Source organism: Varanus komodoensis, unplaced genomic scaffold, assembly GCF_004798865.1.
Source record: "Varanus komodoensis strain SLA01 unplaced genomic scaffold, ASM479886v1 scaffold49, whole genome shotgun sequence".
Taxonomy (NCBI): domain Eukaryota; kingdom Metazoa; phylum Chordata; class Lepidosauria; order Squamata; family Varanidae; genus Varanus; species Varanus komodoensis.
The window spans coordinates 86,559-107,489 of NW_025336072.1; the positions used below are offsets into that span (position 1 = coordinate 86,559).

The 20,931-nt window shown below is 48.7% G+C and overlaps 1 protein-coding gene across 4 annotated transcripts; it reads left to right on the forward strand.

The window, feature by feature from the left end:
• Positions 1-332: 332 nt before the first annotated feature.
• Positions 333-20,167, forward strand: LOC123031146 (adenine nucleotide translocase lysine N-methyltransferase-like). Of its 4 annotated transcripts, XM_044445695.1 has the most exons (8): positions 333-1,026; positions 1,665-1,666; positions 1,724-2,319; positions 3,447-3,551; positions 5,498-5,638; positions 9,910-9,960; positions 13,289-13,473; positions 19,461-20,167. In XM_044445695.1, exons 3-8 carry the CDS (start codon positions 2,164-2,166, stop codon positions 19,489-19,491), a joined length of 669 nt encoding a protein of 222 aa, XP_044301630.1. In that variant the 5' UTR covers positions 333-1,026; positions 1,665-1,666; positions 1,724-2,163; the 3' UTR covers positions 19,492-20,167. The 4 variants fall into 4 exon arrangements, with proteins under 4 accessions (XP_044301630.1, XP_044301629.1, XP_044301632.1 ...); XM_044445694.1 differs by lacking the exon at positions 333-1,026 and having other exon boundaries at positions 1,045-1,895; positions 2,153-2,319; XM_044445697.1 differs by lacking the exons at positions 333-1,026; positions 1,665-1,666 and adding an exon at positions 1,045-1,349 and having other exon boundaries at positions 2,153-2,319.
• The last annotated feature ends 764 nt before the right edge of the window (positions 20,168-20,931 follow it).

The window sequence follows — 20,931 nt, forward strand, 5'->3', positions numbered from 1 at the left end:
ACATTTATGAAAAGGAGGAATACATTTATGAAAAGGAGGAATCGCTCTACACTTTCCTATCTCTATGGGGTCCTGCTTGTTTTTATTGGGAGCCTCCGCACGTGGAAGGTTTAGCTGCTGCTGTAATTGACTTTATCGCTTCGCATTGGTATTTATACTAACATTTCTAACGCACCTTTCTGGGATAAAAGCAAATTCAAGATTGTAGCCCTTTACATAAGAGTTAGCCCCCTGGAGCTCCATGGAACTTACTCCCGAAGGATGCAGTAGGATCGCCTTCTAATAAATAGTATAATTTCAAAAAGCATGAGGATTTCTGATGTTCTAAAGGCACGATCCTTGCAAGTTTGTATAGGAAAACGGCGTACAATTCCCAGCATGCCCCAGCTAGCAATTAAGAGAAGAGGTCTACGGCTCCCAGCATTCCATCAGCAATGCTGAGAATGGCGTCTTTTTGTTCAGTATAAGTATGTGTAGCACTGCCCCCTAAAGGCTGTGACCTTGCGGCCGCTTTCCCCAACATGGTGCCCTTTTAAACTACAAAACCCAGCAAACCTGACCCTTGGTCATGCTGGCCGGGGCTGATAGGAGCTGAAGTCCCAAGCATCTGGTAGGCAGCGAGTTTAGGGTGGCCCCTTTACAACCTGATCCGGCGCGTGCTTTCGGCGCACCCACCCCAGCGCCAGTAACGGTGCCTGCAAGCCTCGCGCCGAGGCACCCCAGCGGGACGACCCTCCCGCAGGGGCGGAACTCGCGTGGCTCGGGGAGCGGTTCTCGGGGGGATCTTGTGAGGACCGGAGCGCCGGGGCAGGCGCTCTACCGTCGTCCGGTAGATCTGCTCAGGTGGGGAAACGTTAGAGCTGCTCCCCTACCCGGATAGCCAAGCGGGCAGCGCGTCCCTGCGGTGGGGACGCAGGCTCTCCCCGGGAGCGCTGAGCAGCTCGGCCGTGCGAGCGGCGCCCTGCTTGCGCCCTCTGAGCGCCGCAGGGGCTGCCCGAGAGGGGCGCGCGGGCCTTGCAAGTGGCTGTGGAGTCGCGCCCTGCGCCTTCGGAGGCTGGGAGAGGCGCTGTTGCTCCATTCGCTGCCCTACGTAGTGATTTGCTGCTGTTGTGCATCAGATTGCTTCCCTTTTCTGTGAGGTGTAAGGGACGAAAGTTGCAGACTCCTGTAAAAACCTTAAGTCTGGAATGTTAATTCATCATTTGCCATTTGGGGAGCGATACCAGAGGTTGTTTGGGGGGCGGGGGGCGCTTCATTGCTCTATCAAGTTTCCCTCTCCTTCCTTTATACCAAATCACAAGGCTGAAGAGCGGGTCGCTTTCCAGGGCAGTGCTGAGCGCCGACACAAGGTAAAGTCCACTTGGCTCAGGAAACCCTTTCACTTGGTCTGCAGTGGCCATATATTTTCGAGAGTTTCTTACGGACTGCTTCCAGATGCAAGGCTTCGGGTGCTATCACGGTTTGGGGGATAAGTGCAGGTAAAGAGAACCACAGCGTTGAGAAGCTTGCCCTCCGTGGAGGTAGCTGTTTCCCAGTAGGATTTATGACCAAACGCACCATTTCCCCATTTTCCCTTAGTGAGCTTTTTGGTACTGGAAGAGGGAAGGAAGCAGGGCTACTCATGGAAGTCATCGTCATTATCCGGGTTTCCTATAAAATGCCAGATGTCAGGCAAAGCAATAAAAGCCTCGTCTAGAAACACCCACACATTCCCCAAAGAAAGGGACATTTCCTTAAAATAGCTTGTTTTTGTTTCTTAGCCCTTTCATTAGGCTCTGCTGCAGTTGTGCTTTTGTTGCTTGTGTCACACACTGCAAGCTGAGTGTCTGCTGCTTTATTACAAGGTGCATATTTGTTTGTCCAAGGCTTAGAGATTTAACCATATTGACCAGTAAGTAAGTATTTTTTTTAATCAATCATCATGCTGGATTACATGGAGCCCCCTCAAACAGAACGAGCTCTTTCATTCTAGCCTTGCAATCTGGACACTAATGTAGAAGTAGGTCTAGCTTTGGTCAGTGGCGCTTACTCCTCAGTCTAACATTTAGCCTTGTGCCAAGTCTTAGAACACATTGGATGAAGAAGATGATGATGATGATGAAGGAAGCACTAGCTGTGGTTGTCGTTAGGAACTGATCTGCAACTCTCTTAGCTTTTGCAGGCATGGATCTTGATGATGCAGAAGAACAGGCAACAGCGCTGCTTGGGAGGGGCACCCCTTGGGGCCCTTTCCAGATTGCCTGTGGCACTGGCTTAGTCCTCTACCTGGCATGGGCTGGCTCTCTGGCTCTTGGCCTCCGCAAAATGTCTCCTGTGCAGGTATCTGGCTGCTTGGGATCTTTTTAACTGAGCAGGGTGGAGTGACTTCTCCTGGCCCCTCTCCCTTGTAGGTGGACCCAACGAACTTACTAGGCACTGGCAGCCTTCCAAAGGGTGCTGTTCATGTGTCCCACCATGCCCTGCAGCAATGCTGTTTCAGGCACTATGGGAAATTAAAATAGCAGCTAGTAGGTCAGACTCAGGTGTTTGTTTTAAAGGCTGCTCCCAGGCAGACCTCAGGGGTCCCTCCCAGGAGGGACCATCGGTGGCCCTGCAGGCCAGGGTGAGAAGGGCGGTGGCGCAGGGACCACTGGCTTATGAGGGCAGCAGGAGTGGCACCCTGGCATGGACCAAGGGGCAGCGGGGAAACCAGCTGAGCAGCACGCTCCCTTCCTGAGCGTGGATCAGACACCCCTTCTTCCCTGAACAGCCCCCTCTGGAGCAGGGGGGAAGGATGCCTCGCCTGCTCCTTTTCCCCTCCTCTGCACTTCAGGGCTTGGCCGGTTTGTGCAGCAGGGACCGCTTGGCGGCTGCGGCCAGTTCAGCTTGCGAGCGGTCGGGGTGTCAGGGCAGAGCCTCATGGCTCCACCCGGCGGACGGGAGGGAGAACGTGCCAGGCAAAGGAGAGCTGCCACACCAAGCCTGACTGTCTTTCAGGCACGTTCACGCAAAACCCACGCGGGACGCTTGTGATGTGGGAGCCAGGCGTGCTTAAACCTTCTGACCAAATGTGCTGCTTTCCGTATCGATCTCTGCAGCACACCTGCTTTGGCGTTTTAAAGCCAGTTGCATGGGCAGAGTAGAGGTGATAGTGAGAAGATCAGTGTGCCGGGGGGGGGGGGGGGGGGGGCCCCGGCGGGGGCCCCCCCCCAAAACCGGGGGGGGGGGGGGGGGCCCCCTGGCGGGGGGGGGGGGGGGGGGGGGGGGGGGGGGGGGGGGGGGGAGCAGCCGCAGCAGGTGCCCCTGCCAGAAGCCTGGGAGCAGGAGTGCAGCCTGCCTGGCATGAGGGTGACAGGAGAGCGGGCAGCCGGGGAGGCCCTCCAGCCAGCCACCCTCTGCCGCTTGCCAGCCCTACCTTGAGCGCGGTGCCTCTCGCAACACTCACCTGGCTCTTTCCTTCGATGCAGGTGCCGTTTGTCCCGTCGAGTGCCGTGCAAGTGAGAAATATGATGTCACTGCTGGAAGGACGTTTCGGAAAGCTGGTTGATTTGGGGTCGGGCGATGGGAGAGTTGTAAGAGCAGCAGAATGCTTGGGTGGGTTTCTCCTGAGGCTGCTTGCCCAGCCCAAGAGCCGGGACGGGCCTGCAACCTGCACTGCTTGAGACGAGGCTGCCTCCTCTGCAGGTCTTGGCCCACGTGGTCCTTGCAGAGGAAAATCGGTTGCCCATTCCTTTACCGTTTCTGCAGCACCACTGATCCTTGTCTGTCAGCCAGGGCATGTGACCAAAAGCCAAAAAGGTCCTGCCCCCAAAGAGCTTACAGTCCAACTCGTTTGGTGACAAGGGATGGAGTAGACCCAGGGGACAGGCCTGGGAGCAGCAAGGGCTGCATGCAGACAAATGGTTTCGGTTTGTATGCTTTTTAACTTGTCTCATTGTGCTTTGGATTTCTGTAACTGCCTTGAGGATTTTACAGAAACGTGAGTAGAAATCCCTAAAATAAACAATAAAGTTAGCATGTAGTTACGCTTCAAGCCGTCACCCTGATGGCATTGCCCAGAATTCCTGTGGCCAGTACTATTTCCTGCTCTGGGGGTGGGCAGAGGGATAATGGGAATATTGTCAAACAGCTGGTCCATCTAGCCAGGTATATCAGCCTTCTCAACCCAGGTGCCCTCCAGGTGGAGAAGGAAGTGGTCGATTGCCTGCGCTCGCTGGCGTCTGCCAGGACTCACTGTATGTATGGGAGGCAGCACCTCTCCCTCAGTGACTGTGGGTTGCCACGTCAGACTGTGCACCACATCTTGACTGGCTGTAGACTGAGGGCGTGTGCCGGCCCAGGGTCTGGCATTTTTCATACAAACAATGCTGTGCTTCAGTGGTTGGATGGCCTAGAGTCCACACATTGATGTTTGAATTAGCCCTTGTTTGAATGCTAATATATAGTACAAGCCTAGGTATGATATGCCATATGCCAAATAAATAATCAACTAGCAGCAGCTTAGGCAGAATGGAGGGATCGGGGGGAGAAGCCTTTGGCCTGCTGCCTGCCTATTGGGCTGGGGAAGCCGGAGCTGCGCCTCCTGCAGCGCACATGCCCCCTGATGAGTGGCCGAGCCCTCTGCAGAACTCGGGTGCTCCCAGCCAGGGGCACCTCTGAGCTCAGGTCTGCATAAAACCTGCCTATGCTAACTTTCATTTAGACATGCGACAAATTTAGAAATAGCAGTTAGGATTTCTTTAAATGTCTCAGGAGGCAAAGGCAGCCACTTGGTGTCTCAGCCAAACAATCCCAAATAAATTCCTCCATTTATTTTCATCTTGCTCCTGATCATCCCAAACCATTGCGGATGTTTCCCCCCTAAAGTTAAAAGGAGGATTCTTTTTTTGGGGGGGGCAGTATTATAGCATGTGGGAAGGAGAAAGTTTAACCCCCCCTTCACCTGTTAGCCCCCTTGAAAGTCCTGTCCTTCCTGTAGCAATTTGGGGCACAAATGCTGCTTACGTAGACCAGGAAAAGCCCCATAACCGCCAGCATTCCCCAACCAGCCATGCGCAGGATTTCATCTTAAGCTGAGGAAAGAAAACCTGCCATGGGTACTAGTCAACACTCAGGGCCCCAAGGCATGGATCTCAGACTAGGGAAGTAGATTTGGGAGCCCCCCAGAGCCCTGGCCTAGTGACACCCCCACTTCCAGATGAGGGTTTTATTGTGCAGTCACTCTGCTTTAACAGCTTCCATCTGTGACCCTCCTGCGTCTTCCCACAGCTTCTCCCATCCTTTTCTTGCCGTGCACAAAAAACCCATTAAGGAGAGACAGTCAGAGTAGCTGCGCAGTGCTGCAAACCCTTCATCTGGAAGCACCTTGAGAAATCAGAATTGAGGAAGTTGTTTTCTTGCATTCCTCCCCGTTCACGCCCTCTGGTTGTGGCCAGAAATTATCAAGCCTCAGGAGACTGTAAGCTAAGCAACATCAGGCAGCAATAGACAACGCGACTGATTCCAACTGTGCTTTTAGGTGCTGGAGGCCTACAAACAAGGCTTCAGACCAGCAATTGGCTATGAACTCAATCCGTGGCTCTTACAACTGTCCAACTGTCGTGCGTGGTGGGCTGGGTGTTATGGAAAGGTTTCCTATCTACGAGAAGATCTCTTGAAGGTAATTCCTTCTCACGTGCCTGTTTCTTCTCTGCTGGATGGAATTGCTTCCTCTCTCCAATAATCATACCACTTCCTGTGCTACCAGAGGATTATGGTTCTGTGCTATGGCAATTATGCCACGGGGTTCCATTTTATCCCCCATCCTATTCATCGGCATGAAAACACTGGGAGAGCTCATGGGCTATGTCACCACTACGCTGATGACACCCAGCTCTACCTCTCTTTTACATCTAATCCAGGTGTGGTAGTGCCAGTTCTGAATCGGTGTCTGGACAGTGTGATTATCTGGTTGAGGGCCAGCGAATTGAGACTTAATCCAGATAAGACAGAGGTTCTGTTGGTAGGTGGCCCAGCTGTCCCAGTGCGTGATATTTGCTCTGCTCTGGATGGGGATGCTCTCCCCCTAAAGAAGGCGTGTAGCTTGGGAGTTATCTCTGGAATCCCAGGTGACTGCTGTGGTGAGGAAAGCTTTCCACCAGCTTCAGCCGGTCCATCAACTACCTGGATGAGCAGAGCCTGGTAGCAGTAACCCATGCTCTGGTAACCTCCCGGTTAGACTACTGTTGTGTACTGTGTGGGGCTGCCCCTGAAGACGGTCTGGACACCTCAGTTGGTTCAGAATAGAGCAGCCAGGATGCTAACGGGGACCTGCAGGCAGGAGTATATAACGCCAGTCTTGTACCATCTGCACTGGCCGCTGGTTGAAGTCTGGGCCTGATTTAAGGTGTTAACTTTGACATAGAAAGCCCTAAACAGTTCAGGACGTGTATGTCTGAAGGAGTGTCCTGCCCAAGCCTTAAGATCTGCTACTGAGGCCCTTCTTTGGGAGCCCTCTCTGAAGGAGGTTAGAAGAGTGGCTACCCAGAGAAGGGCCTTTTCTGCAATAGCACCCTGGCTCTGGAATCTGCTCCCCAGAGAGGTGCATCTGGTGCCAACACTTTATTATTTTTCGTGCCAGGCCAAAACTTTTTCATTCACCCAGTATTTTAAAGTTTGATGGCATTTTAGGATGGAAATGTTATTACATATTTTTACATTGTATTTCAATTGTGCTGTTACTGTTGTGAGCCGCCTTGAGACCTTTTTTGGTATAGATGGGCTCTAAAAGTTTAAATAATACATAGGTAAATAATACTGGTAGCAGAGGCCGCCAGAAGCTCTTCGGGGTTTCCAGAAGCAGCTTTCCCTGCCCTGTGGGAGATGCCATGGAAAGCTGGGGCTCTGCCTGCCGAGGCTGGCCCCTTCCCCAGATGTACAACCGCCTGCTTTTCCTCCTATAACCTCTGTAGTACAGGAGGATTAAGTACCGAGGAGGCCTTGGCCAATGTGACCCTTTCCCCAGTCTCACACTGCAAAACAGAAATAAACCCTATCCTGTCTTTACTAGCCCAGTAGTAGATGACGTAATCATAGATGTTGCAGAAAAAATCAGAGTAATTAGCCCATGGGGGCGTGCAGAAGACACGTAAATCCATTTCAATTGGCCCATAGAACATGCCTCAAAGTGTCACCTGCAGGCATCTGCAGCACCTTTTTCCTATTTTCCCCATTTTAAAATAAGCACAGACATGTACCTCCATAGCAGTGTGGAGTGCATACATGTTTCTGGCAAATATGCATCAGCTTCAAGAAAAGCAGACCGTTGTCTAAATTGGACATGCACATGGTGGGCACATCATGAGCAGAGCCAGCTGGAGCAGACAGTCAGACTAGATGACCCAGGAGACCCCTTCTGACTCGCTCTGTTTCTGTGTCTCTAAGTATCCATTTCAAGCTGGCCTCTCCAGGCCATCAGTTAATATGAAAACCTTTCAAGCTCCTCCACCCTTTGCACTATAGGAAGTGAGTTTATCTCCTTCCAGTACTGTCAAGAGGCCCTGGAGAATCCATTTTCATTTGTTTATTTCCATGAAGCAACTCAATCATTTAAAAGCTGTACATCAATGAATATTAAAGACTGTTCCAGTACCACATTTATCCATGTAATAACTTTCTCCCAGAAAGCAGCCATGGCTGGGCATTGCCAAAATGCATGCATGTGAAAGAAGCATAGCTAAACTGGACCACCAGCACTTAGCTGAAAAACAATCCCTTATTAAGAGGCCTTGTGATGCCCAATAGAAAAACATCTTTACTGGATAAGATGCAGCCCAAGGTCCATGCAGACACCAAAGAAGGATCCACCAAGAATGATCCACCAATCAGGCATTTGTCATGGTGGCCACAGATCCCCACATGTGTCCATGGTCCCAACAAGGTTGGGAACCTCTAGTCTAGGTAATGCTTCTCCAGCCAGACACTGCAGAAACAGAAATAAACTGGATTGTCCTCTCTGTGGCCCAACAGCAGCAGCAGCAACCATATGCAAATGCCCAAGTGTTGTGGAAAAACGCAGACATTTGGCCCACGTGGTATGCGGAAGACTGCATTTTATACTGCTTATAATGAGTCAATTGCATATTGAGATGGCCATCAGTTTTAAACTGCTTGGCAAGCATCAATAACTATGGTCATGAGCGATCGCTAGCTTACAGTTCTCAACAGACTTCATGTACCTAGGAAGTTAAAGAGGCTTTATTGAAAACTGACTGACTGACACACTGATGCCCAGAATATGAGAAGTGTTAGGGAATTGATAACTTCATGGCTAATTTGTCAACATCTCCTTTATACTTGCACTTTCAGCAGACAAGCATGCAGACTAATGTGCTAGACATGCCCTTAATAAGAACCAAAACATCATCAGTTACAATCTGATAAAGAAGTGAAGGCGACAGGGGCAGCCTTCCTCAATTCAGTATCATCCAGATGGTTTGGACAACTTCTGTCCACCCTGCCCATAGGGAAGATGGGAAGGGTAGCTTGACACATCTAAAGACACATGGATTCCCACTACTTTACCTTTCTCAGAGTTGCACAGATAAGGAATGTGATGCCGTGAGATGCTGTGGCAGCAGGCTTCCGTGACTTGTGACTTCCGAGGGGGAGTACGGAGTTTAGCAGCTAGTAGGCTAAATCAAAATGTCTTGGTGCAGACAGCTGCTTTTTAGGGTTCCAGCCAGCTTGCTGTTCCCACTGTCAGGCTATTCCACGCCATTCCCTCTCCAGTTGTCCAATTCTTCCAAGATTTTCTCTTCTCTGGGTCTTAGGGTAGTTCTGGATACCTTTCTCACAGAGACCTGCTTTAGCTGTGCTCCTGGGCCTCCACCTGACTCTGCTGACCTGGAAGAAGTGATACCTAAATGGACCCTCCCATGGGCCTCTGAATAGGAGTTGCAAGAGAGAGCCTGGACGTGTTTGACTGTCCCGTGTTGAAAGCTGGTTGCTGGGGACATCTTACGTTTTTACCTTTCACAGAGGCATGGCCAAGATACTTCCAAATGCCTTGTGCCTGGAAACTTTATAGGCACTGCCTCAGCTCTCACCAGAGGTCCCCAGACAAAGCCTTCAGAGCATCCGTTCAGTAAATTGGCGTGCTGTTTCCTCACTCTCTTGCTGCACTGAGAAGGGACCGACTTGCTGTGGATCTGTACTCTGCCTTCTGAAGCATGGTGGGAGTAGTCCTGTAGACCAGGGCACTGGTGTTGAGCCGACAGGTGTAGAAAAGGGCGGGGGAAACAGAGGTTCAGATGGAAAAACCAGTGCTTCTGGGGTCCCCCTCTGGAGAGCCTTGGAGGGTTCCTAAAAGACCATACCTGCTTTCCCCCGGTTACCAATTGCCTGCTGATCTTCTGGCTTGTGAGCACTTTCCCCCTCCCAAAACACGACATGACTCGCCTACTGCTTAGGTGCTTGCATTAAGAGCATGATCCTAAAATAGGTAGGCATCTTAGGGGGCGTATTTGGCTGTACCCCTTTTGCCTTCAGCCCAGCCACTGCTGCAACATGGGCCCCCAAGAGCATCTCCAAATGTGAACTGGACCCTTGGGTAGGAAAGACTTCCACACCCCTGAAGTGATCTTGAGTCTCTAGGTGCCTTGTTTAGCCAAAACAGCACCCCATCACACAAGTGGAAACTTCCAGCAGGCCAAGGCTTACCCCAGTGTTTGCAGAGGCACAGAAATAACACGGGGATCAAAACACTTACAGGGCAGGGCAGGGCGGGGCCAAAACAAGCTGAGAGGGCACTGAATCTGGGGTCTCTGTTGGATGGGTGAGGAATGGAAAACGCATTTTGTAACTGGGAGCACTCTATGCGCCAACATTTGATTGAGGGTCCCAGTTATGTGTGTCTTGACTAAGTTGTACTTTTGTGGTTGCTATTTTTAGGCAGATCTCTCCAACTGCAACAACGTCACTGTCTTCTTGGCCCCCAGCATGGTGAGTAGAGCGTGCCAGCAGGTGTGCTGCACCAGCTGAGACCAGGGTACTTGGCCCAAACGCCAACTGCTGTGAGATCTGTAGGGCTTCAGCGAAGTAGCACCACAACTGTGTGCACAGTTGCTTTTCACAGCCAGAAACGTGTGGCAGCAAGCAGAAGAGGCCCCGTGGAACATGTTTTGCACTGAAGGGTAGTCCCCTTTCTGACTGGTGTCCCTTGGCTGTTCCTGGAGGAGGGAAGCAGCCTCAGGGCAAGAAACCAGCCCACTTTGCAGTTCCATGCTTTCAGACCTTGTAGGAATGCAGTGACGCTTGGCCAAAAGGCATGCTTCCCGTGGCAGGGGCCCTGCATTCAACCCTTTGCTCTGCACGAGCTTAGATAGGAAAGAAAGGCCTGCAGGCTGGGAGTCTTAGGCCTGTTTCTGCCTAAACATGCATGGGGTGTGCCGCAAGGAATCTCGGACTGCAGGGTCGGAAGGCCTTGGAGAGAGACTGCCAAGATAGGAGAAAATGCTGCTGCAGTCTAGCCCCTCCATGGACCAGAGTGCCGGCTTGCTGGAGAATCTCTGTTACTGGAACCATGCCATGTGCTCAGTTTCTGGACGGTCACCGGCGTGCAGAAAGTTCCCTCTTCCATCCCTGGCACCCCCAGGTTAAAGAAGCGCCCAGGAGAGGCCACTGCCTGAGTGACTGCATGTTGAGGCCCCATTATCTGTTCATAGTGGTTTCCCATCCGAGATTGTAAACAAGATTACGGTGGCACGTGACCTCGAGGGCTTAAACAAACACTGCCCTCCCACCCTCGCCGCCAACCTCACCCTGACTGGCAAGGACAAAGACCCATGTTAGGCAGCACCTGTAAGACCCTTTGGGCTGAACTCTCCCTTGCCAGCGCTCTGAAACTGGGAACTATTAACAAGTGCTGCTGCTGTTCTGTGCTGCGGAGTCATTTCTGACTTATGGAAGGAAACCCAAGGCATGAATGCCGTCCCAGATGTCCTGCCTTTGACAGGCCCACCTAATTCTTGTCCACATAAGGCTGTGGCTTCCATAATGAAATAAATCCATTTTACATCTGGACTTCCCTTTCGCCTCCTGCCTTTGATGTTCCCTGGAATGAGTCTTGCCTTCTCATGATGTGCCCAAAGTGCAACAACCTCAGCTATTTTTGCCCCCAGGGAAAGCTCTGGCTTGATTTCATCTAGGAGCCAAAAGTTTCATCCTTCTGGTGGTCCAGAGTATTCACAAAACTTTCCTCCAGCACCATGCTTTCAACATTTCAGCTTCCCTGTCAGCTCTCTTCACTGTCCAGCTTTCACACCCATACATTGTGATGGTGAATACAATAGAAACATAGAAACAGAGCAAGTCAGAAGGGGCCTCCTGGGCCATCTAGTCTGACTTCCGGCACCAGCCGGCTCCACTCCTGACATGCCCACCATGTGCATGTCCAGCCTATCCTTGAACACCCACACCGATGGGGCCTCAAACACCCCCTGTGGAAGCCCATTTCACACCCTTGGGGTCCTGACTGTCAGGAAGTGCTTCCTGGCATCCAAATTGAACCTTGGTTCCCTGAACTTGGCTCCATTGAAGCACGTCCTGCCTTCCTCTGCAGGGGAGAACAGGTCTCTACCCACCTCCACGTAACACCCCCTCACATACCTGCATGTCGCCAACAGATCCCCTCTGAGTCTCCTCTTCTCCAGGCTGAAGAGACCCAGTTCCCTCAGTCTGGCCTCATACGGCATCCCCTGCAAACCGGCCACCAACCTTGTGGCCCTACGCTGCACTGACTCCAACGTGGCTATATCCTTCCTGTAATGAGGGGCCCAAAACTGAGCACAGTACTCCAGTTGCGGGCATACCAGAGTCGTATAGAGTGGTAGTAATACCTCTCTTGATCTAATAGCATAATCTCAGTCTGAGATTTCACTTGGAAGTGAAACTTCCCAAGAGAGAATGGGTAAATTAGCACTCCAAATGCTACCTCCCCACTCAAAGCAGTTTTTGACAGAAACAGCAGGAAAACCCATTTGCTGATGACCGTCAAGCCTAGAAAATCTTTGATTGTATCCCTCTGCCAACAGCCCGAGGGGAACTTATCAGCTTCGGCAACACGTTGATCTAATATTGGCTGTTTCATACATTTTAATATAGGCTGCCTTTTGCTGCTGGGATCAGGCGGCAAAAATTGAGTCCATTCATTAGTAGGGCACAGTGAGTGCCCCAGAAGTACCCAATATTGTCCTGCTGAGGCATCACATCTGCATGCTCCATTTGCAACAGCTGCTGTGCATTTGGCTCTGGCCAGGTGCTGAGAGCTGCTGGCTTTCCCCCTGCCTGCAGAGTCAGCCAAAAGTAAGGAAGGCCTCCTTTCTGCAGACTGCAGTTTGAAATTCACCATTTCCATCACCTTGCCCTGATGCTGGTAGGAAGCAAGGAGCATGGCAGGATCCTGATCAGTTGAAGATTAGATATGCTTATTATTTGCTTATTATGCACTCCCAGATCTGTTTGTTCATGGTCAGCTGAAGAGAAAACTGGCTGGTGTTTGGTTTGCAGTATCCAGGCATCAAAGGTTTTCCTGCAGTTGGTTTCTTATAGTCCATCCTTAGCAAACAGAATTATAAAAGCAGAATATGGAGTAAAAGGCACATGTCACTGTGGAGATGCAATTAGCAAAGTAACTTTTTTCAATGGCTTTGTACTCTGTCCTTTCTTTATCCAGCAGTTTCCCCATATTATGGAAATAAATCAGCAGGTTCTCTCCTCACAGATCAGATTTATTTTCAAAAAAGCCCAGAATTGTCTAACTTTGCCCTATACTTATTGACGTACAACGAGGCAATATGAAAGAAATCCTGGGCACAGGAACTGTGAGTACATATGTAACTGCCACTGTTAAGTGATTCAAAGCAGTGAAATCACATTAAGCAATTACTATCACACTGCATAATTTCAGAATATCAGTGGGAGACTGGACTTGCTCTTAACTCATTTTATACAGAAAACTTGGGAAAAATCATATAACATGCCCCCAGTAGTTTCATTGTCCCAGTTCAGATGAAAATACTGCATTCATGTTTTATTGTACATTCTTTTAATATTGTGAACTGCCTAGGAATGCTGCTAGCAAAATAAGTGGCATATATATATCTATATAAAAATAAAAATGTGGTTAAAATGCAGAATTTTCACATAAACCAACTGCACCTATTCTGTTTTTTAGTAGTATTAAAATGACCAACCATGGCCCACATTAATAGAAATATGATGGAATCTCCTTCCAGAAGTTTAGACCATCACCTCTCGCCTCCTTGAACAGGTACCTCTCCTGGAGAAAAAGCTGCTTTCTGAACTTCCAGACGAAGCCTGTGTCGTGGCTGCTCGCTTCCCTTTCCTTGGCTGGACACCCACCAGAGTTGCTGGAGACAATTTGGAACGAGTGTGGGCCTACAACATCCGGGATGTACGGCGAGCAGGACAGAGCACGTCAGGAAAAAACCCAGTGTAAGAGGCCAAGTTTATTCCAAAACACAAGGCAGCACAGGAAAAACAGAATGTGTGTGTGAAATCAGCACAGTGCCTTTTCCTCCTCATTCGGTTACTGTACGGATGGCTTAGCAGCTTTTTACTGCTCGCCTGATTGTGCCATGAAATGAATTTGTCACTCACCAAAAAATTACCACTCCCCACGTAGAGTAGCAAACATTGTTTAATCTTAATAGCAATAATAAAATGGTCATTAGAGAGGCTGGGGAACATTTACGGGAACAAAAAGAGTCCATTAAGCATCCTTGGAAAGAGAGAAGCCTCACCAGAAACAAAGATGACTATAATGATTGCCAAGAGAGCCTGCGGTGGCCCAGCGGTTTGCTACGGGCCTGCAGCCAGGGGGGCCAGGCTGCAAGCCCGTAGCCTGTGAAGGGAAAACACATCCAAGGCAGGGAAGAAGTTGTTCCATTGATCATGCTACTGAAAGCACTACTTCAAAGCTGTTGAAATTTGGCTGATGTGTGTGTAGAAGGAAAACATAATGGAAAATAAATGCATGCTCAGAGAAGTAGGACTGTTTTTCTGTCCAAACATGTATAGGTTTGGGCCATTTCTGTACCCTGGATTCAAGAATTCCTTTGGTTCTCTATATATGGTTTACTTTGATGGAGAAACTGTTCCATGTAAGGAAGAACTCTGTGAAATACAGTTCATCCATGATTATAGAGATGGCATCATTGAACATGCATAAAGATATTTAAAAGAAAAAGGATTTCAGAAAATGGATTCACTTCCAAAGAACAGATTTTAAGTCTCCCTATGTCAACTGCTCCTTCATGGATCACTGCCTTGTCGTGGCGAAGGGGCTTGCGTAGCTCATTGAAGCTATGAGCTATGCCGTGCAGTGTCTCCAAAGATGGACAGGTCATAGCAGAGAGCTCTGACAAAAGGTGATTCACTGGAGAAGGAAATGGCAACCCACTCCAGTATCCTTGCCATGAAAACCCCATGGACAGTACCAAAAGGCAAAAAGATATGACGCTGGAAGATGAGCCCCTCAGGTCGGAAGGTGTCCGATATGCTACTGGGGAAGAGCGGAGGGCTAGTACTAGTAGCGCCAGAAAGAATGAAGCGACTGGGTCAAAGCCGAAAGGACACTCAGTTGCAGATGTATCTGGTGGTGAAAGGAGAGCCCGATGCTGCAAAGATCTGTACTCCATAGGAACCTGGAATGTAAGATCCATGAATCAAGGCAAGCTGGACATGGTCAAACAAGAGATGACAAGACTGAACATCGACATCTTAGGAATCAGTGATCTAAAATGGACAGGAATGGGTGAATTTAATTCAGATGACCATCAGGTATACTACTGCGGGCAAGAATCCCTCAGAAGAAATGGAGTAGCCTTCATAGTCAATAAAAGAGTAGGAAAAGCAGTACCGGGATACAATCTCCAAAATGACAGAATGATCTCAGTTCGAATCCAAGGCAAACCATTCAGTAGTCCAAGTCTATGCCCCAACCACTGGTGTTGAAGAGGCTGAAGTTGACTGGTTCTATGAAGGCCTACAACATCTTCTAGAGTTAACACCAGAGTTAACACCAAAAAATGATGTCCTTATCATCATGGGGAATTGGAATGCTAAAGTAGGAAGCCAAAAGATAACTGGAATAACAGGCAAGTTTGGCCTTGGAGTACAAAATGAAGCAGGGCACAGGCTGGTAGAATTTTGTCAAGAGAATTTGATGGTCATAGTAAGTGGGTTCCAAGAACCCACGAGACAACTCTACACATGGACATCACCAGATGGTCAACCCAGAAATCAGATTGACTATGTGCTCTGCAGCCAAAGATGGAGAAGCTCTATACAGTCAGTAAAAACTAGACCAGGAGCTGATTGAGGCTCAGATCACAAGCTTCTTGTTGCAAAATTTAGGCTTAAATTGAAGAAAGTAGGGAAAGGCATTAGGCCACTCAGGTATGACCTAAATCATATCCCTGATGAATATACAGTAGAGGTGACAAATAGATTTAAGGAATTAGATCTGATAGACAGAAAAGATAGACAGATCAGAGTGCCTGAAGAACTATGGACGGAGGTTCGCAACATTGTACAAGAGATAGCAACTAAAACCATCCCAAGGAAAAAGAAATGCAAGAAAGCAAAATGGCTGTCTGAGGAAGCTTTACAAATAGCTGAATAAAGAAGGGAAGCGAAAGGCAAGGGAGAAAGATAAACCCATTTGAATGCAGAATTCCAGAGAATAGCTAGAAGAGATAAGAATGCCTTCTTAAATGAACAGCGCAAAGAAATAGAGGAAAACAATAGAATAGGGAGGACCAGAGATCTCTTCAAGAAATTGGAGATATGAAGGGAACATTTCATGCAAAGATGGGCATGATAAAGGACCAAAATGGCAGGGACCTAACAGAGGCAGAAGAGATTAAGAAGAGGTGGTAAGATTACACAGATTACATACAAGAAAGAGCTTAACATCTCTGATAACCATGATGGGGTGGTCACTGACCTCGAGCCAGACATCCTGGAATGTGAAGTCAAATGGGCCTTAGGAAGTCTGGGCAACAACAAAGCTAGTGGAGGAGACAGTATTCCAGCTGAGCTATTCAAAATCTTAAAAGACAATGCAGTAAAAGTGCAACACTCAATACGCCAGCAAATTTGGAAAACTCAAGAGTGGCCACAGGATTGGAAAAGGTCAGTTTATATTCCCATCCCAAAGAAGGGCAGTGCCAAAGAATGTTCAAACTAACGCACCATTGTACTCATTTCACATGCTAGCAAAGTTATGCTCAAAATCCTACAAGCTAGGCTCCAGCAGTATGTGGACCTAGAACTACCAGAAGTACAGGCAGGATTTCGAAGAGGGAGAGGAACTAGAGATCAAATTGCCAACATACGCTGGATCATGGAGAAAGCTAGGGAGTTCCAGAAAAACATCTACTTCTGCTTCATTGACTATGCTAAAGCCTTTGACTGTGTGGATCACAACAAATTGTGGCAAGTTCTTAGAGAGATGGGAGTACCAGACCATCTCATTTGTCCCTTGAGAAACCTATATGCGGGTCAAGAAGCAACAGTGAGATCTGCACACGGAACCACTGATTGGTTCAAAATTGAGAAAGGAGTTTGGCAAGGCTGTATACGGTTGCCCTGCCTATTTAACTTATATGCAGAGCACATCATGAGAAAGGCGGGGCTACATGAATCACCAGTTGGAATTAAGATTGCTGGGAGAAATACCAACAACCTCAGATATGCAGATGATACCACTCTAATGGCAGAAAGTGAAGAGGAACTAAAGAGCCTCTTGATGCAGGTGAAGGAGGAAAGTGCAAAAGTTGGCTTTCCCAGTTGCAATGTATGGCTGTGAAAGCTGACCATAAGGAAGGCTGAGCGCCAAAGGATTGAGGCCTTTGAATTGTGGTGCTGGAGGAAACTCCTGCGAATCCCTTGGACCGCAAGGCGATCAAACCGGTCAGTCCTAGAGGAGATCAACCCTGACTGCTCTTTAGAAGGCCAGATACTGAAGATGAAACTCAAATACTTTGGCCACCTAATGAGAAGGATGGAGTCCCTAGAGAAGAGTCTAATGCTGGGAACAATAGATGGCAAAAGAAGGAGGGGATGGCAGAGAATGAGGTGGCTAGATGGGGTCACTGGGGCAGTCAGCGTGAACCTAAGTGGACTCCGGGGGATGGTGGAGGACAGGAAGGCCTGGAGGAATGTTGTCCATGGGGTCGCGATGGGTTGGACATGACTTTGCGACTAACAACAACAACATCAACTAGGTCTTCTTTCCCTCAAAATCTAAACTATTCCAAGAGGATGTGGGTCAATTCATCCATCAGCTGTAAGACCATGAAATCTTAACACCTGAAGTTTGATGTGCATCAAGGATCCTAATGGCAAGCCCCTCTAGATTATTTTGTTTCAAGGCGCATTCCTGTCAATTTCATTTAATTCATTCACATGTGCCTGTGGTAACCTTTTAAGTCACTAGGGGCAGTCTTCCCTAACCTGAACGTACTTTAGCAGACCATGCTGTTAGAAGCCAGGAGAGGATTCGGCTGGCCTGGTGACAAGCAAAGGGATGCCCCTCCCTCGGAGGGCTGTCAGGATGCACCACGGCAGGGGCCTTTCACCAGCATGCCTGCACTCAGGCATGGTGGACACAGTGGGTCCAACAAAGAGAGCTACAAATTCGCTTGAAGGCCAGCCATATCAAACTAAGGGTTATTGCAAGCTAAGCAAAGCTGCGTTTGTTTGCTAGCTGGAAATAAACGTTCGTGTTAGGATTCTGCCGGTGGGTGGGTGAGTGCGCGAGGAGGAGGAGGATGGGCTGAGAAGTCAAGTATGGCCGTAGGCCTGCGTCTTTATTTCGGTGAAGAAGCTTCAAGCAAAATGTAGGATAGGCAGGCCTTGGAGTCCTACAAGATGAGCAGCCATCTCCAACCTAGTGGCTTCCATCTTCCATAATCTTCAGCCAGCATGCCCAGCTCATTCTTGAGTTCTTTTTCGCCACTAAAATGGAATCACTAAGGGAAACAGAAGAAAAGACTCCAGCAAAAGTCATGACATGCAGATTGAGATAGAGGCAACATGTGTTTCCTGACTTTTTGAAACAGGGATTGAGGGCAGGCTCTGAGCTTGCGCATCGGCAACAGGTGGTGCCTCAGCAGTCCACCTGTGCTGAGGGAAACGCTAATTGTGGGAATCTCTAAGCTGAGCTTGCAAGCCACTTCCAAATCCCTGCACTGAGCGGCTCTTTTTGTTTCTGAAACCGGCCCTGGCAAGTGTTGATCTCAGGGCACAAACAATGCCACAATGCAGTTAGCTTTGCAAATAGAGGAGGGGGAGATTTAATTAAAATATTTTGGGCAGGTCTGAGGAGGGAATGCACGCATCCATGGGATTCTCATGACAGCTTACAAAAGTTGACAGGTCAGGAAGTGCTGTGTTTATCATTGTATAATGCCCAGGAATGACCACATGGAAATTACTCATCTGCCTTCCCCTAAAGTTAAAAACAACCCCTCTCCAGATTATTATTTTTTATTTTAAGTTGCAGCAAAATGGAAAACACAGATATTAGTAGCATCCGGCCTCTGAAGGAGACACTGCTAAACGGAGCTTTCATAGCACATTTGTGGACCACCGACATGCATACGAATATTGATCGGAAAACCTCTTGCGTACAGAAATAAGTCCGTGTTGCGAGGCAAACCACCACAGCTTAGCTGCTCCTTCTTTCAGGAGGCCCATGTGAGCAGGTCAGGAGTTAAGTGCCCCTAAAGTGATTTGTCACTGTGCCAGCACCAGTTTAGCCAGTGTCAGTGCTGCCAGCGGGTAATTTTAGCAGCCCTCTTGCAAGTCGTCTTGAGACTAAGGTACCATTTGCACAATCTCAGTAAAATGCCCATAAGACAGGAAACCATTCTGCATGGCTTGTAGTAAAGGCTGTCTAGACGCGATTAAATTATGTTGCATTGACAAGGTCACAGTAAAGTGGTTCAAACAATTAGCACAGCAGAGGAGGAGGAGGAATCAAGTCTAATAGCATCAAAGAAAGCTGCCTGAGCTCCACATACAGAATACTAGGTTAGGGATCTGCCACAGGAAGCCCATATGCCCCCCCCACCACCCCCAGCTCAACAGCAGTTACCATCGGGCATGTACAGGTGTATGTGGAAAGTACAGGTTATGGCCGTGGAACATTCACTTCCTAGTAACTACTTCTGAATGGCTCATTTGTAAGAACTAGTTGCTGACCAGAGTATTAGGATGTTCTGGAATGCTTCCAGCTGAGGCTTTGATCATGCAATTTCCATATATCATACACCATATACTCCCTACATCATATACACGATTTTATGGGGGGGGTGTCCAGATGATGTCATCTCCTGTGTGTAGATGTTGTTTTATGCTTGTACGCCTCCCATGTTTTTCCATTGCTACACCTGCCCTTTTTCTGTCCACAGAAAAGAGGGAGTGACTTCCAGTGCATTCTGATGCACAGTCCTGGATAACCTGCATCTGGAAGCATCCTTGGCTTCAAAACTATCAACCCAAACTATATAGGAAAAGAGAGTTCACTCATGCTAGCCTTGCACCCAAAGGGCCACTTCTTCTTAATGGTAAAGTGCAAAAAGGAAGCCAGTTCAAACGGCGGCGGCAGTAGTCACAGCCTCCCTTTCCACCAGCATGTAGGAAAGGCACTATGCTAGTACCTCAAACACTGAAAGGCAGGACCTGGTGATTTGCAAAACAAGGTTTCGTTCCTTGTGGACTTGGATGCAGCCTAGACTGTCAATAATCTTGGTTGGCACTTAAAAAAACTAAGCTACTAGAACTCAAGATTCTCAAGATTCAAAATGTACGTGCAGCGCCCTTTAAAGGATTGGGTTTGGAGGGCAATTTGTCCAGAATGTTCAAGGACGGGAAAAAAACATGTACACCATCCCTTTGCATGGCCACTCATCCCTCAGTTCCCAGGTCTTTGCCAACAAATGTTGAAGGGTTAATAGAGGACAGGCTAATTAGGAATCTGTATGTTACATTTGTGCAAATGTGTCAATACATATAATTTTAACTCATGTTAAACTTGCTTCAAGAGAACTCAGATATTTTACTTATTATTATTCTTGTATACTGCTCAACACAGTAAAATCTGTAAGTGGCTTAGCAAGAAAGCAGTTTACATTGCAATACAGTACACCCCCGTTCTCTCAGCTTCGTAAGCAACCTCTTAGGATCAGGCCAGAGCTGCTTGTCCAGCATCCCGCCTCTCACAGAAATGCAAGAGCCCCTCCTCTCCTGAGCACCAGTGACAGGCCGCCAGGCACACGTGGCCTCAGAACCGGGCAGTCGCCGTTCCTTCAGCGTGGCTCCCACCTTTCCACATGCGGCACCGACACGCATCCTCCACACATCTCCTTAATCCACTTGGAACGCCACCTAAGCAGCAGCCCTCCCGCACCGCGCGCGGGTCCGCTTCATTGCATGCTGTGCGTAGTACCGCTGCCTGGCCTGAATCGCCGGCCTGTTGCTAGCATGGCCTGAATCCAAATTCCAGCACTGAGAGGGAGAAAAACGGATCTCTGCAAGGTTTACCTGCACTTCTTTTCAGTTCCCCAGAACACCATCCACTTAGAGTCCACAAGTCTTCCAGTGAGGCTAACTAGTGGAAATACGGCTGCTGGGGGTGGGGTGGGGGGTCTGCTTTGGACAGGAGGGTTGTTTATCTGTTCCTTGACCAGCATTGGTGCTGGTTTCCTCTAACTAAACAGTCTTTAGAGATCCACTGCCTAGAAGTCACAGACCGAATATTCCTGTTTGAGAACTGCACTCAATGTGCTGGCAGAAAGAATACCCATTATATGGAAAAAGGAGGAAAAGGACCGATATCTTTGGACATAATCTTTGAATACGATTTACACCCAAGCTTGGTGG

Coding starts and splice junctions, on each gene's coding strand:
- LOC123031146 (XM_044445695.1), top strand. CDS start 2,164: ATGGATCTTGATGATGCAGAAGAACAGGCAACAGCGCTGCTTGGGAGG. Junction 9,961..13,288: donor TCTTCTTGGCCCCCAGCATG/GTGAGTAGAGCG, acceptor CTCCTTGAACAG/GTACCTCTCCTGGAGAAAAA. Junction 13,474..19,460: donor ACGTCAGGAAAAAACCCAGT/GTAAGAGGCCAA, acceptor TTCTGTCCACAG/AAAAGAGGGAGTGACTTCCA.